Source organism: Ceratina calcarata, unplaced genomic scaffold, assembly GCF_001652005.2.
Source record: "Ceratina calcarata isolate Rehan_Ccalc_2016 unplaced genomic scaffold, ASM165200v1 scaffold48.2, whole genome shotgun sequence".
In the NCBI taxonomy this organism is placed as follows: Eukaryota; Metazoa; Arthropoda; class Insecta; order Hymenoptera; family Apidae; genus Ceratina; species Ceratina calcarata.
Window position 1 is genome coordinate 3269736 of NW_017172225.1, and position 16800 is coordinate 3286535.

The 16800-nt window shown below is 37.0% G+C and overlaps 2 protein-coding genes and 1 long non-coding RNA gene across 5 annotated transcripts in view; 1 reads left to right on the forward strand and 2 right to left on the reverse strand.

The window, feature by feature from the left end:
• The window catches only part of LOC113464678 (uncharacterized), a 6885-nt gene extending 3565 nt beyond the window's left edge, over positions 1-3320 (reverse strand). Inside the window, exon 1 of the long non-coding RNA XR_003389524.1 lies at positions 1233-3320. This is a non-coding gene — a long non-coding RNA (uncharacterized LOC113464678). The remainder of the gene's footprint in view (positions 1-1232) is intronic.
• The window catches only part of LOC108627865 (C-terminal Src kinase), a 33672-nt gene extending 24372 nt beyond the window's left edge, over positions 1-9300 (forward strand). For 2 of the 3 annotated variants that reach the window (XM_026815732.1, XM_026815733.1), the window contains 7 exons: positions 3462-3849; positions 4134-4493; positions 4823-5116; positions 5689-5899; positions 5977-6063; positions 6261-6353; positions 6422-9300. In XM_026815732.1, coding sequence (XP_026671533.1) covers positions 3491-3849; positions 4134-4493; positions 4823-5116; positions 5689-5899; positions 5977-6063; positions 6261-6353; positions 6422-6517 — 1500 coding nt within the window. In that variant the 5' untranslated portion in view covers positions 3462-3490 and the 3' untranslated portion in view covers positions 6518-9300. The remainder of the gene's footprint in view (positions 1-3461; positions 3850-4133; positions 4494-4822; positions 5117-5688; positions 5900-5976; positions 6064-6260; positions 6354-6421) is intronic. The other variant, XM_018029421.2, reaches the window with a different exon arrangement.
• Positions 9301-9909: 609 nt separating this feature from the next.
• On the reverse strand, positions 9910-16365 carry LOC113464693 (titin). The gene is made up of 3 exons (XM_026815911.1): positions 15072-16365; positions 10912-13993; positions 9910-10757 (listed from the first exon to the last, which is right to left on the reverse strand). Exons 1-3 carry the CDS (start codon positions 15903-15905, stop codon positions 9967-9969), a joined length of 4707 nt encoding a protein of 1568 aa, XP_026671712.1. The 5' UTR covers positions 15906-16365; the 3' UTR covers positions 9910-9966.
• Positions 16366-16800: the final 435 nt, after the last annotated feature.

The window sequence follows — 16800 nt, forward strand, 5'->3', positions numbered from 1 at the left end:
CTTTCCAAAAGGGAACTCGAGGTAAATTAGAAGCTCGAGTAACCGGGCTAATTATCGTATGAATCATGCAGGAATAAAAGTTACGAATCGGAAACACTTATTCGGTGACGTAATGTATACATTTAATTAAGGAGTTCCATACTGTGATTGAACCTATTAAGTACCAAGTAAAGTAAGACAAATTTGATGCACATTAGTACATTGTGTACCTAGGGCGCAAAATAGGGCATTCTAGCACTGGCACGAGTGTGAATTTCGCCCGAGCGAAGCGAGGGCGACAAATTCACACGAGTGACAGAATGCCCTTTGCGCCCGTGGTGCACATACTATTTTTTGACACGCCGGGCGAGAAATTCGACCATTGAAAATTGTATGTTCATCTTAAGGACGTTAGTCCCGCTCAGTTGGTCTCAACCATTTCAAGTGGTGCCACGTAGTGGTACACATATTAAATAGAAACAAATGGTTGAGAACCTTTGGCCCTCTAATACATCGCACAGCGTATACATACGCACTTACACAAGCTTACACAGAAGAGCCGTTGCCGCTATTGGCTACACTATCCCCTTCCTCGCCGTTCTCAAGAACGCGTTGTACAAAAATACCGTACTTCATCTCAATATTTCTACTAAACGAATCATCAAAATTTTCTGATTTTTTTTTTAATACAATTGTAATAAGTTAATTTAGCATGTGTCAGTTTTTTGAAAATATCTGTAGAACCGTTTTTCCTTAAATTGCTGAAATCCATCATTTTACCGGCCTTTTCTCGTTTTCACATGGTAAAGTTCCGAATTCGATAATTTATTGCTACTCTCCCAATCATCAGATCTCTCTAAGATTTTACACATATATTTGTGATGCTCTATTGAATACTCATGCAAAATTTCAAAACATTCTGTAGAAAATGGATTTTGGGACTAACGTCCTTAATGTGTCTATTAATGTATAAAACCTTGTAAGGGAGGTGAGAAAATGAGGTTTTCTCCGTGGAAATTGAGGGTGATTGAGCAAAACGAGCACGCCGCGGTGCGCACCATATTTAATCGTGCATCCGCGGTGACTGAGGTGAGCGTTTAATCAGTCAGAGTTTAAGTGGCTATTGTTCCAACGCGCTCGCTATCCGCTTGTCCCATCCGCATTAGTAATGCGCTAGACACCGATAGAAGAGGGACATGCGTGAAAGGTGACTCACACCGGGGGTTGTATTTTCGAAACCAATGAGAACGTACATGCTTGCAGCGAGTAGTGCTACCCAAACTGACATTGTCCTGTTTCCGCTTTCCACTCATGTAACTATATATACACACATATTTATGAAAAGTCATTCTCGTCCAAGCTTAGCTTAACACTGAATATGTCACAAACTTTTATGTAAAATAAATCATTTGTGATTGATTTACAAAATGAAGTCTTGATTTAGATATTTTACTCTTCAAAAATAGTGATGCATGATTAAGGTAACAAATGTAGTTCTTGCCTTCTCTTGAATGATTGACTCTTCTTCTGAAAAGAATAGAAAATATACTATAATGCTTTCTTTACATAAACTGCATTTTATAGATTTATGGTAGAATTCAATGTATACAAGATGTGAAGAATGCATGTAACGTAAAAAAGTACATATAATTCTCCAAAAGAGAATGGAAAATATAATATAATGCTTCTTTTACATAATAAATAAGCTGCACTTATCGAATTTATCGAGAACTTCAATGTGTACAAGATGTGAAGAATGCATATAAAGTAAAAAAAGTATGTAAAATTCTGCATAAAGGAATATAATATACCTAATGCTTTTCTTACATAATGCATAAATTGCATTTATCGAAAAATTGAATATGCATAGTAGATTTTAAAAAACGAAACGTATGAAAAGCTGCAATACGTATAGGGTGTCCCTAAAATCGTGGTATAACTATCGGCTCGTGATTCGACATGTAAAAATAAGTCAAAAAAGAAAGAATAACATTTTTTCATTTAACGCGTAATTTTTGGAAAAAAATGAGTTCAAATATCCATTAGGTATCTTTGTATTACCTGTAAGTTTTGAAGTATGAAACTTCTGTTTCTACCTTTGTGTTATTAAACATCGACAATATCGTATTTTGCTTCCGGTTATTGTTGCGATCTTATTACCATGACATCGATTACTACTTTCCTTTATTCTGTATGTAAATTGAATAGTTTCATAAATAAGAATAAGATTAGTACTTGTTAAGAATCACTTTATTAATGTAACAGATTTTCAAATTGTTGATCATGTTGCTGCGCATGCAGCTCTGCTCGTAAAACTAAATTATTGCGTATACCTTACAGGCAATACAAAGGTACCTGACGAATATTCGAACTCTTTTTCTTTCAAAAACTGAGCATTAAATGAAAAAATGTTATTCTTTCTTTTTTGACTTATTTTTACATCTAGAATTATCACCCGACCTGTTGTACCACGATTTTCGCGACACCCTGTATAGCAAAACAAATGAAGGTATTTCTGTTTAAAGTAAATTTTTCAAATTAATATAAATTTGTTGTGTTGTACAAAAATCTGCAGTCTTTTATTATCATTATTTGTATAATACTTGCAGTGGTGAACGTTAATGAAACGTGACGTTACTGCGTGCGATCTTTGTGAAGCGCGAAAGTATCGCTAACTAACCAACCGATATACGCGCAACGCTGAAGGGGTAAAAAGAAGCACGGCTATCGTGTGTCTCAAAGACAAAATCAACGCTGGAACCACATGCTCTCGATTCGTGTCCCCCACGATGAGGCTAATCTTTACGGTCATTATTGCGAAACCAGATATCCGAAGAGTGCTCTCGCCAGTGAATCTGACATATTGCTAAAATATTCTGCGTAAATCTCGATGGCATCCCTCAATGAGAACACATAGGATAAATCAATAAAATATCATTTGACATGAACAATTACTTATTGTACTGGTTAGAAGAAGCTTTATATGCATTTATTATAGGAAAGTGATCACTGAATGGATATATTTCAGTATATTATCAAACCACTCAGTTTTGTGAAATGGATAAATGAAAATGGAGATAGATCTATATTGTATCAGACATTATATGAAATATTGTATTCTATCGAAAAAGTTATTTAGTATTGCTATTTATTTACTTTCGTCTGTATCTTCTAGATGTATAATTTTCGTTTGATACTTTAGTAATGAGTAATCACCCCACCCCTCCTCCGTAATCTCCTCACCCCTTTACAGAAGAGTAAAGGAAATGTAACAAAATTTAAGATAGTAACGAAAGATAAACATATGAACTTAGAAATAAAACAAGAACTTAAAAATAATCTGAAAGCAAAAATAAAAATAATATTGTATAAAAATAATAAATTAGACTTAAATTTAAAATAAACAATAAGCTTAAACGTAGGGAAATAAATTGTTGTATGTGTTACATATACTTATGTAGAAAAAAAATTGTAATTTTCAGGTTCGCACTAGGCCATTGCGGGAGTTGCGATGCCAACGTATCACAATGCGGGTGGCGGGTACCCGAATGTGTCAGCGCCAGCGCGGCAAGCGAAGCTCGATGGCAATCAAAATCACCACACGATCCCCTCAAACGTAACGTCCCATCCCCTTATACAAAATAGCACGCAACACAACGTTCCTTCCAACTTGTCTGCAAGTAACATTCCGTCCCATCCAGTATCACCGACGATGACTACGCACCCGCCGAACGTCACCGCACCTAATATAACCAGTCACATGAACACCGGCTCGCTGCCGGTAATCCTCACCTCGAACGTCACGAATCTTAGCAATCCAGCCGCGCTATCGGTGAATCCGAGGCACGAGGTCAAACTCAACGCTATGCCGTACGTATCTCTTACCTAAACTCGCTATCAATTCATTACGTTCAAAAATTTATTTTTATATTATAGAATCGCTTGTAAATTGTTATTAAANATATAAAATTGTCTTAATATTAATTCAGTTCTAACGAAACAGATACATGAACGCAATCTGCTTTTTCTTAGTAGAAAACAATTTATATCCCTTATTTTCTACAAAAGTAAACTGATCATCGTACTATTGTCACGCGACTGAACATTTTACTGAATTGTCTGTTGCATGCAGAAATGACGAATAATGTTTTTAGATGGTTTCACGGGAAGATATCGAGGGAAACTGCTGAGCGGTTGTTGCGGCCGCGCGAGGACGGCCTGTTCCTAGTCCGGGAGTCGACCAATTTCCCGGGCGACTATACGCTGTGCGTTTGCTATCAGGGCCGTGTGCAACACTACAGAGTGAAATACAAAAACAACCAATTAACCATCGACGATGAGGAGTTCTTCGAGAACCTGGCGTTGCTGGTCGAGCACTATGAACAAGACGCGGACGGTTTGTGCACGCAGTTGACCAAGTCATTGCCTAAGCAGGGCAAACAGGACTTTTGTGTGGACCCGAAGGCGTTCGTCGAGGCTGGCTGGGTCATCCAGACCGACGAGCTAGAATTAAGGTACTTGGCTTTTCCAAACTACTAATAGATACAGTCAAAGTATAGAGAAGAAACTAATTAAATAATAACTCTTTTTATCTAATATGAAAATATAGATTTCATATATCACCGTTTTCTTCAAAGTATCAAGAAGGTATTAATTGTTTTCCACACACAATTGTAATAACCAAATTTAGATTGTAGAGAAGGGATTGATTAAAAATTAAACATATACATATTAATACTAAAATTATATTTTCTGCAAAATTTAAAGAGAATCTGTACTATTGTTAGTTTTGATCGCGCTACTTTAAAAAAGGTGTATCATTGTTATTTTTGTCTATTTTAAGGGAGTGCATCGGCAAGGGAGAGTTCGGTGATGTTCTATTGGGCGTTTATCGAGGCGAACGGGTCGCTGTGAAAATGCTGAAGGACAACAGCGAGGCGGCGCAAAGGTTTCTGGCCGAGGCGAGTCTGATGACTTCATTGATCCATGATAATTTGGTCAAACTGCTCGGCCTCGTTTTCAATAATCAACACATGTACCTGGTTACGGAGTATATGAGCAAAGGATCCCTGGTGGATTACCTAAGATCGAGGGGGAGACTACACGTGTCCAAGAGAGACCAGATCAACTTCGCGTAGTAAGTTTTTCTAATTTCTTAATTACATTCTATATAATTAAGGTATAAGTAGTTTTCAAAATCAAACATTTGTGCACGCAACTTCTGTTGTCCTGTAAAAATAATATGCATTTTACGTCTTATGCAGTGTTCTTGGAAGTATATGTATATCGGATTTATGTTGTCGTTAATGCGACACGTATGGCGCGTAGATTTCTACGAAACTCCATACTACGGTGTATAAAATATTAAAGTATGCTTCGCTCGCATTTTTTATACCTAGTCGTACGTGACGCGAGTTCTCCATGTTTGAATTTTTTCATACTGCGATAAATGAAACGCAATTATAAATAATTGTGTCGTAATCTCGAAATAAGTACTACCCTTTCTTAATTAAGTCAAATGCAGTTATATAAACAAATTTTTATAAGAAAATATAAAAGATGATACGGAAAAGTATATAAAACATCAAAATTATAATACATATCGTTTTTGAAGGACAAGATCTCAAATGAAATTGCATTTATTAAATTGAAACCGCGAAAGTCTTATTTGGTACAAAAAATCTGATGGAACATTTTTGGAAAATGCAGTCTGTTCAATTTCAGCGACACGTGCGCGGGTATGGCGTATTTGGAGTCGAGACACGTAGTGCACCGAGATCTAGCCGCGAGGAACGTACTCGTCGCGGAGGATAACTCGGCGAAGGTGTCGGATTTCGGTCTGGCGCGGGATGAAAATTTCTCTCTCGAAGGCGGGAAGCTGCCCATCAAATGGACTGCACCAGAGGCTTTAAAGCAGAATGTAAATATATCTCGCTGCGAAATGACAGCAATATTATTTCCCAAAAGTAAAACACGTGTTTCGAATTTTGCTTTCAGAAGTTTTCAAATAAGTCTGACATGTGGAGTTTCGGCATACTCTTATGGGAAATCTACTCCTTTGGACGTATACCGTACCCACGAATTGTAAGTAGAATGTTATACATAAATCGATCAAATAATAAAGTAAATTAAATAAAACAATAAGAATACTCGTATGTTATAACTAATTTTTTCTTTCATCTTATTATACTATGCGTTATGTGAATTTTGTGTGTTGATCGACGACGAAGATTTTCATTTGTAATTGTAATTTCGCGTAATTATTTCATTTGTAATTTCAGCCGTTAGCGGATGTCGTAAAATGCGTAGAGAAAGGCTACAAAATGGAGCCGCCAGACAGTTGTCCACACGAGGTTTACGATATCATGAGACAAGTACGTAACATAGTATTCAAATTGGTGTAAAAAGTTGATTGTACGTAATAAAGAGATTTTTATATTAGGCGTGGGACTTGCAACCGGAGAAGCGACCTACTTTCTACGACATAAAGCTGATGTTAGGTCAACTGAAAGCCGAGTACACCAAAGGCATGAATTAAAGGGAGAAGGAAGGGAGATATACTTATTATTGATAGAGTCTTCTGTAGAGAAGAGGAAACAAAGCGGAACTAGTGTTTTCGAGACTTTTTTTTAAATCGAAGGCAATTTACCGGAGAGAGAGGAGTAATTCTATTTGTACATTTTTATTGTACAAAAATAGTTGCTTGTATTTATTGTTACTTTCTTATCATCATTTTTTTAATTTCCTTTTTTCTATGAAAATTGTTTGCACATAAATGAATATACGTCAATCGTGCCTTTGGCCAAGTTGAAGGACAGGTTCAACTTGTACATCCGAAATTCAGGTAGTACTTGAAAGGGTAATTGAAATTTCGAAGGTTTTTTACTTAATTCTTTGTACGGTCACGTTTTAGTGAAGAGTAAAAATGGAAATCGTGTTTTCCGTGTAGACTCGTCGTTGCAGTGACTCGCGTAATACTTCCAAGTGTAAGAAGCGCCTTACATTGAACTGAATTTAAAGAGGACGAGAAAAACAAATACCTATTACCGCGTAACGATTTTGGATTGAAACTTACATAACGATACTCAAATTTTTCCACTTATGTGTAACGGTAGAAACTGAGATGAATTAGATTTTTACCGCGAACGGTTTGCCAGAGTGATCTTTGTATGGTATTAGAGTGGCAGCAATCATAGATTACAAGTACTTGTTAGTCGTGTAAGATTTCATTTTTTAATCAAAGATTCGTTATATAGGAAGTATTAATTTTGTAATTAAATTATTTCAACAATTAAAAGATACGATTATTTAAGTTGTCCCGCGAGATATATAACTATATATATTAGCGATGTAAATGTATTTGTAAATACTTTTGTACATATCCGATTGTCAGATAGGAAGAATAAGATAAAATGAAATATTCCAAGTACGAATTGATATTGGTTCAAGAGATCTAACGAGGATTGTCCATACTTTTTTGTTTTTAGTTATTAAGATTATTTTTATCCGAATTTCAGACGCAGTTGCATAGATAAACGATCGGATAATTATACGTTCGGAGTAATTATTAAATCGTAGACGTTCCGTATTCTACCTTCCTTCTGTAACATAGGAGTCATCAATTATTTAATAATTTCCCAATGGTTATAACGGACTAATGATATTTATTCGTAGTGCTTAGGAAGTTTCAAGCGAAATGGAATGAAAAGAAACTATTTAACAAATACTCGAGAGGTAAATTCGCAAAACAATGTTTCTCGTTACAACCAAATAGAATTTTAATACCAGCCCATTTTGCAATGTTTCACATAGTTTTTATTACAGTTATATACACTGCCGCTCAAAAATTTCGAATATCCTTCAATTTTTCCGATTCTCATGTTTAACACACCTTTTTATTATATATGAAATTTCAAATTAAGCCAATGAATAATCATGATTGTCAAAAATATCACGATTTATAAAGAGAATTTGTATAAAATCGACAGAAGTAAGTAATTTTCATGAAATCTGATAGAATGTATAGATCTTGAGAACTAAGGGATTTTTACTAAAATGAAATTCTGATGTTCTACAAAGTCATTTATTTACGAGTATTTACGTATATTACCTGTACGTACATATTATCCTATATATCGAATATTCATTTTCAATTTTGAGAAAGGTTTGAAATTCTTGAAATATTTGAGCGGCGGTAGTACTTGTTATCAGAGAATCAAAGCCAATGTACTCAGTTCCTCGCATTCTTTGATTAACTGCAATAGTATCTGCAAGAATAATCGTCACGACTGAGCCGAGTTTCGTACGTAATTTTGAACGACTGGATCAGATCTGTTTCGCGGACGCGTCTAGTTTGAAAGTAGTAGGTAGCCGCATAAGTATCTAACGTATTTATGAGTGTACCAGTCCGTTTATAACTTGATAGTATGTAATATAAACTGTATATGGCTCTAATCCAGTACCTAACGTTTTCTCCCGACTCGTCTTCGATCTGTGTTTCTCTTACGCGAAGACATCAACCATATCGAATGTCAGTTGCTCCTTGCTTCATTTATTTCTTGCGTAGAAACTTTTGTTAATATCTTTTTGAGCAGCGTACAGTGTGGTGTGACAAACGTTACTCGATGATTTTTCTTGTGTAATTAATCCGTGTACGATTTCCGACTTTGTTGTAGAGAACAAAGGCGTCAGTCTTCTATGAATGTGACCAGTGTGTTGGGTTCGTTTATTTTTTACTCAATTCAATTTGTTAGATTGTAAGAAATTTAATATATTATATATATTTACATATTGAATAATAAATTACAAGGTATTCATGAAGATGGATCGCTGACTGTCCAAAATCTATCGACTGTTCAATACAACTTTCTCTAAATCTAATCTAATCATTTCTTCAATTCATGAAGTGTTTCAACAGTTTTTGTATGAAATGAAATAAATTTTACGCTTAATTTTCCCATATTTGTTATAAAAATAATTATCTCTTCCATAAATTGAGTTTTTATTTTAATTACTCGATGGATTTTGGATAGATTAATTCGCGACGTCCGGGTGTATTTGAATAATTGACTGGCTTTGGCGTGGGTGGATGTGACAATAGGACATTAAGAATTTTCATTCTGGCCTCCAAGAGAAACAAAATCCGAGTTGTACTATTTCAAGGATGTTCAAACGTTCGATCTATACGTTGTTACTATATATTACGGATTCTAAAAATTCTCAGTAGGTAGATAACTATAGCATTAAAAAGTCTGTTCGATCTGTCGACTGAAAATAAACAACCGTTAAAAGATTAAATAAAGCGGAAGAAGGTATACTGCATTTGCTCACCGGTCTTAAATCATTTCCAATTACGAATATGTACGTCAAAGGCTGCGAATTTCTATGCAAAATAAAACTCATACCAATTTTAAAGATTAAATCTAGTAAAAGTTTAAATATTAATTTTACACTTTGAATTTTTACAGCTCCATGTATCTTTTGTTTCTTCGCGTATAAAATATTCAGGACATTAAAAGCTGACTGCACATCGCAGTGATAAAAAAATTTCTATATAAACACATTCCTTAATGTCATACATGTTTTATTCTGCATAAAAGTTTTCACTCTATTAATAGTTTTTTTTTAGAAACAGACATATGTATACGAACGTATCCGAGTGCTGTTTTTCATCGATTCGGTCGTCTAAAGACAATCGATTAGAGACCATCATTCATTTTCCAGAACAGGTTTCAATTTTTAATTGGCTCATAACAATGGAATTGTAAATGATTCTGGCTCTTATTCCTCTAATTAATCTCTAACGTTATATTTTACTGCCAAACACTAATAAAATCTTGATACCCGTTCAATTTCTACGTTTATTTTAAGAATAATTCATTAACCCTCTCTATTCATTTGAAACCATTCATTTATTTCCAGAAGAATTAACTCTGTTCATTTTCAATCGAGTCAGAAGTATAATTGTTATTTCCGTCCGTATCATACCTATTCATTAATTAGTTGTGATATTTCGGTTTCAGATATTTTTACAAACTCGCTGCTCGACGTTTCACTTAACGATTCATTTTCTATTTTTACAAACTCACCGCTATTGTTGCTCAACGTTTCCACCTCTTCCGGTATTTTAGGCAGCAATAAAAATTTCTTGCTCCTCTCTCGTTTTGTGGCTTGAGGCACTTTTGTTCTTTTCGATGTCTTAAATAGTGTGAATGGCTGTTCGTGTTTCGAATTTGCAGGATTTTTTAATTTGCTCCTTATCACTAGAAACCTGCGCCTCTGATACGGTCTCTTGAATCCAAGCTCGCGACTACTAACAGATTGCCCAACTAGAGAGTACTTATTCGTCTCTTTATCTACGATTATTGACGGTTTCAATTCGCGTATCTTGCTAACGGAAACGCGATTTCGTGAGGGAAGGTAAACCCAATCGTCCTTCGTGTTTCTTATTCTTTTATTTTTTATACTATCTCGCTGACTCGGAAGGGAGCTTCCGTTGCAATTCGACGACATTTTGTTCAATCGTAAACTCGGTACGTTACTCAGCAACGAGGTGAACGAAGCTATTTTATTTTCGATGGCGGAGTATATCGTGGAGACAATGCTATCCTCTACTTCTGAATCCCAACAGGAGCTACCCCTGTCACAAACTGTCTTCCAACCCGATTCAATCCCTCTTTGATGGAATACATTTTCTGAGATGGTCTTCGCTGTTTCTGTTCCCATCGTATTCAATTCCTTCAGCGGCGGGAAAGGGTTCGACCCATTTACTTTCTCGTCTGCAAATCATACCCATTTCACGTATTTGAATATATATATGTTTTGTAAGTTAATATTTAATTGAAATCATATAATAAATGATAAAATACAATCATGCAAAAAATCCTACAATAATTGTTTCATTCTGCATAAAAATCTACGATCAAATAATCAACTTACTTTCTCTTCGATGAAGCTTTGGAAACATTTTTTCTGACAGTGCAATCTTCTCTACGCTCGTCTCGGTAGCTACGGAGATCATTAACGGCCCGTACTGCTGATTAACGAATATCATAGAGGTATTTACTCTTTTTGAGAAAAAATTCATATCATTCGCTATGTTTGCTCTTTCAACATCCGAAGAATTAAAGCTTCTTTGATGTCCATCTTCCAGGATACAATCATGCAACTCATTAAGACTGGTCTCCCGAAAATCGCCGAACCGTTGCGTGTATTCAATGTGGTTCATCAGGGAAACGATCTGCACATTTCCATCTTCTTTTTTTTTCTGCAATTCGCCATCTGATTTAAGATTCGTTTCCTTTTTATCAATTGGATTCCTGGGAAGTTTGATAGTGCTCAGCAAGGGATCCGGGGTCCACGTTATCCCGCTTGGTCCTACTACCCTCGGTTGAAGAGTTATTGGGATATCTTTAACCGCTGGTTTATCACCCAATGTAGTTACAACCTGTTTATACAAACCCCGAATACCTGACAAATCAAGCCTGTCTTTCAGATCTATTTCTCCCGTTTTGTTCGTTTCGATAGCTGTTATAGCTTCCATTAATTTTTTCTTTGATACTACATATCTTTCTGGTTTCCCAATTTCTTCGACAGATACTCGCGGTTCTTCTTTTTCTGGAAAAATTCCTATTTTTGTCTCTTTTGCCGTGTCAACAAGTACCTTTTCATTTAAATCTAAATCCTTTATAGCCTTTACTAATTCTTTCTTTGATATAATATGCGGTTGTGTCTCCTCTGTTTTCGGCTCCCCGATTTCTTTGACAGCTGCTTCCAGTTGTTTTCTTGTTAAGATCGTTTCTGGTTCTATTCTTGGCTTCATTGATTTGGCAGTAGGATGTACTTCTTTTCTTTTCTCCCAAGTCTTTACGGCTTCAGCTACTTTCCACTTTGGTCTTACATACGATTCCTTCCTTGGTTCCGATTTCGTATCTTCTTCCCTGACTGCTGTGGTTTCGAATCTAGGTATAATAACCTGTCCTGTCTTCTTTTGTTTGGCTATTTTCGATTCAACTTTGATTTCCATTTCTGGTTGTGCTCGCAGCTGCATCTTCGGCACTTCTGGTTCTATGTATGCTCTCGTAACAAAAATTGGTGATTTTTCTCGCACTGGTGTAGCTTCTACTCTTGATGGGATGTATAATTCTGCTTTCTTTACTGTGGGCTTTAATTGTATGGTCGCACTTGTGATGAACTTTGATTCCTTAGTTTCTTCTGGTTCTTTTATTGGAACAGTTTCCATTTCTTCTCTTGTAACAAAAACTGGAGACTCTTCTCCCACTGGTGTAGCTTCTACTCTTGGTGGGATGTATAATTCTGCTTTCTTTACTGTGGGCTTTAATTGTATGACCGCTTCTGTGACAAACTTTGGTTTCTTACTTTCTTCTGGTTCTTCTTTTATTGGAACGGTTTCCACTTCTCTTTCTGTTTTTAGTTCTTCTGATACATCTACACTTTTAATATCTTTATCAGGTAATTTTGGTTTCGTTCTCAATTGCCAAGTCTTTGCAGCATGTGCTACTTTCCATGCCGGTATTGGTTTTACCTTTTCTTGTATCGATTCTGCTTTGATTGCTTCTTCTGGTTCTTCTTTTACTGAGACAGTTTCCACCCTTGGTACTTCTACCGTTTCCATTTTTGGTTCCTCTAGTATGTCTACACTTGTTTTAATATCTTTATCTGTTAATTTAAGTTTCTTTTTCAATTGCCAAGTTTTTAGAGCGTTCGTTACTTTCCATGGCGGTGTTCGCTTCATCTTTTCTTCTATTGGTTCCTCTTTAATAGCTTCTTTTAGTTCCTCCTTTACTGAAATACCCGTTGCAAATTCTTCTTTCGGTTCTTCCTTGACGATTGTATGGTCAGGAATTTCCTTCTCTTCTTTAATCTTGCGTTTTACTTCGATATCTTCGTGCTCTAAAATAATTTCATTAATTTCGGGTTCCTTTTTAATTTCTACTTTTTCCTGATCAATATCCTCCTCTTCATCGTCCGAAATTGTAATAACTAAGATCTCTTTCCTAGGTTTTTCCTCCATTCCTTCTTTTCTAATATCAACCTCTCCTTCGTCTTCATCATCCGAAATTACTATTATTTCAATTTCTTTTTTAGGTTCTTTTTCAACTTCCTTTTCTATCTCCTCGTCATCCGAGATTGTAATGATGCCAAATTGCTTGCTATCAGCCTTTCTTCTAATAGGCAATAATTCAACATCGTTTTCGTCATCATCTTCTTCAAGAACTTTAGTTTCTGTTTCTAATATTGGTTCTGATAACATACGTTCCACATGTTCTCTCATTTCCTTTATTTCTTCCACTTCTTTAGGATCTTCCTCGATTCTCGTAACGTTCGGTGCTAGCATCAACAATGGCACATCTTTCAACCTACAATTAACACTGGTCAAAGTCACGAGCCCTTTTCGGTCAATCTTTAATCGAAGTTTTTTTTTAGCTCCATCAAAACTGTCATCTGAGGAGCTCTCTTCACAGCTGCACGTGTCCACGCTCGTTTTTGGTTCGACAGCCTTGTCCATACAGTCCACAGTGCATTCACCGGTCCCAGTATCCTTACACGATGAAGTTCCAATTTCAGACGTCGCTTTGTATCCTTCCTTCTGATCCCGAGGCTTCAGATATAGCCTCCTAGGATTGCGAATGCTTGGCGTGAACGGATCTGGCGATTCCATCGACCTTTGCACGTAGGGTTCGAACAATGGCGCTTGCGTGAAACCGTAAGTGCACCTGGACTCAGAGAACTGTTGAATGACTCTGGAGGTGAGTGTTGGAGTTGGTACCGCGCAACCTCTTCTTCTGTCGAACTCTCCCTCGATCTGCTGGATCTTCGCCTGGACATTGTTCAATCGGGCCTCGGCGATCACTTTTTGCGAATGATAAGGCGAGAAGTTCACGTTTACTCTCTCGTCGCATTCTTTCTGCCGCAAAACGGATAACAAGTCTCGTAATTCTGCGTTCGTTTTCATTGTTAGGATGGTGGGGTCAATGGGACCACTAGTTTCCACCTGGAATTTGAAGGCAAGAAATATAAAACATATATAGGGATTTTATTATAATATTCTACATTATTTGCCAGTATGATGATTGAAACACTGATTTTGTAAAATCAATTTATTCCTGTAGTACAACCGCACTTTATATTTGAAAGTATAGGTGTGCGGCAAACTGAAAATATCAGGTCGGATCGGGTTAGGTATTTACCTTGGGACTGGGACAGGTTCCCGGAATTTTAGAATTTTCGAAAATGTTACTCAAGAATCTTCATGATTGTAAAATTCCCAAAGCTACTCGGGATTCTCAAAAATATAATGTGATTTTTAGGAATGTGTAGATACCCGAATCTCGGGTCGGGTCGAACAGCGCACAGAGCACATTTTATTCGGGTACCCGTAATTAGGGGATATCAACTCGTGCTCGAAACTTACTTCAGGAGTCATCATTGCATTCCCACCATAATTTTTCAAATAGACCTTAGACCTTTAAGTTTGAAAGTGTTTTTATATAATATGGTGTACAATTGTCATCGAATGCAATGACGGCTACCGAATTTAGTTTTAAGTTTCAAGTCGAGAGATTGGGTCCCGAGTCAATATTCGGACTCCGAAATTATAGGTACCTGAACAAAGAGTGCTCGATCCGGGATCCCGCACAAACCAGACAGGAGAGTCGAGTCAGATCCGAATTTTTGAGCACCCGCACGCATTTTTGAAAACGCGTAGAATATCAAAAATCTCAGATCACGATTGATTTTGTAAAATCTTATAACAGTAATCGAATTCCTGACATTTTTAGAAGTCCCGAATATTTTTGGATGGGACATTTTCGGGAATCTCGATATAATCGAGAAACCCGAACATATTCTAGAATCCCGAATAATCTCAAGAATCTCGATATGAACGAGAATTCCGAAATTTTCGAGAACCCGACCCATCCTGATCATGGGGTTCTCGACATTTTTACGTTCTCTTACACTTCTACGGTCGAAGACATTGTTATAAAAATGGAAAATTTGATATACATGAAAATTAGACGATATACATATAAATAGCGTGATCGTACACTTTTGATGAAACAAAATCTTACCTCACATCCATAACTGGCCTGACACTCCATCACCTTCTTGTTGATCAAGTTCTCAACCTGCGCCTTAAGTACATTCACTTTCAATTGCAACAATGTCAGAAGAGGAATGATGTTCGACGGTAAGTTGGTAGTCATATGAAGATTGATCAACGCGTTCACCTGCTGCGCGTTCCTCGACTCGGCCAGCAGTTGATTCTTAGTAAGCGTGTCGATAGATTTCAGCGCTTTGTCCATCGTATCCTCCATAGTGCAAGTTATGTTGGACCCAGGTATCTTCCTCAAGATCAGACGCGTAGCGGCGCAAGATATGATTCCTGGCAGCGATAGAAGCTGCGATGCTAACGCTTGCAAGCTTATAGCAGCTGGACAGTTTTTTCTTGAGCAAATAGTATCATCGCTAGTCACCGTGCAACGATGCTCCTCGCGCTCTTGTAGATTACAACAGCACAGATGAACTCTGCCATCGAAATCTTGACTCCTGCGACAGCAAGAGCAACCAGGTCCGTCCTTGACACGATTTTGTGCACCGAACGAATCGAATACAGGCATAGGAATTGGATAGGGGTAGAACGAGGGTGGACAGTACACTGTTGACTGTCCCGTCTGTTGGCCTTGATTCGACTGGCTTTGTTGATGACTTGTGGGCTGATGACACGAACCTCCTGGCAGGATAAATATAGGAGTTGTGTTGCCGACACAGCTGCGAATCTGGTCGAGGACATTCTGAGGCAGAGAACCGGAACTTGGATGTGTTTGCATGCCTGGAACGCTGCCTGGATGGTAGACCGGTGGCCATGGTGGTAGAGGTATGTTTGGTTGATACTGACTCGTCATGAATACGTCCGCTTGATGGGATTTGAAGTACGGCTTGAAAGGATCTGCGTTAATGATTTATTGATCAACGAAATATGCAAATTATCTGAACCTAAAATTGTTATTTAAAAACAATGCAATAGAACCTTATTTATCTGAACTGATTCATGGTCAGCACAGAACATACAGGTGAGCTTCTATTAAACCATGATCGAACGTACTTTTAGCTATACCAATGTGTTTACTTATATTTGTATTAAAAATAATTCGAATGTTAGTGTCACCGAACTGAAGAACAGCGGCATGAGGATAGTAGGTGAGCTTCCGCGACCGAGTAGCTCGAGCATTTATCGAGTTATCGCCCGGAATCGCCCGGTCTTTTGCCAGCTCGACTCGAGGACCAAGCTACTCAGTTTTTCGGGTACTCGCACATCTCTAATTGTTTGTAATTGATAAAAGTATTTAACAATTGAAAATGCTATATATCATTTTGATATGAATTACATTACACATAGCGTTTATATTAGTTTCATACACAATAATATACAAAACTAGTAGTTGCTTATCAATAAAATTGTTAAACATCAGTATATTATTGTATTTATTATGATACTTTACAGTGTTTATGATCAGAAACAATCCTAGCCTACGATTTTTCCAAATTATGTACGGAGTGACCTGCGATCTATAGGATCGGCAAGAAAAAACGTACTAGCAATTATTCGAAATCGAACAGAGAGTGGCTGATCCGTACTTTTTGTGCGCACTTTGACAAGATATCATTGGTGCCTTTCGAGGCTCCCATGCTTTTACATGTTTTTCCTTATGCCTTAAACTTTCCAGTACCGCATAGTATCTTACAGCGGAGATGTCCTTCGAGTCCAGAATTTTGCTGGTTGGTACGTAAAATTTTTCG

Excerpts from the sequence above, each read along its gene's own strand:
- LOC113464693 (XM_026815911.1), bottom strand. The coding sequence starts at position 15,905 with ATGACGAGTCAGTATCAACCAAACATACCTCTACCACCATGGCCACCG. Across the intron at positions 13,994-15,071 it reads AGGCCAGTTATGGATGTGAG|GTGGAAACTAGTGGTCCCAT; the intron begins GTAAGATTTTGT and ends TTCAAATTCCAG. Across the intron at positions 10,758-10,911 it reads TCATCGAAGAGAAAGTAAGT|ACGAGAAAGTAAATGGGTCG; the intron begins TGATTATTTGAT and ends TATGATTTGCAG.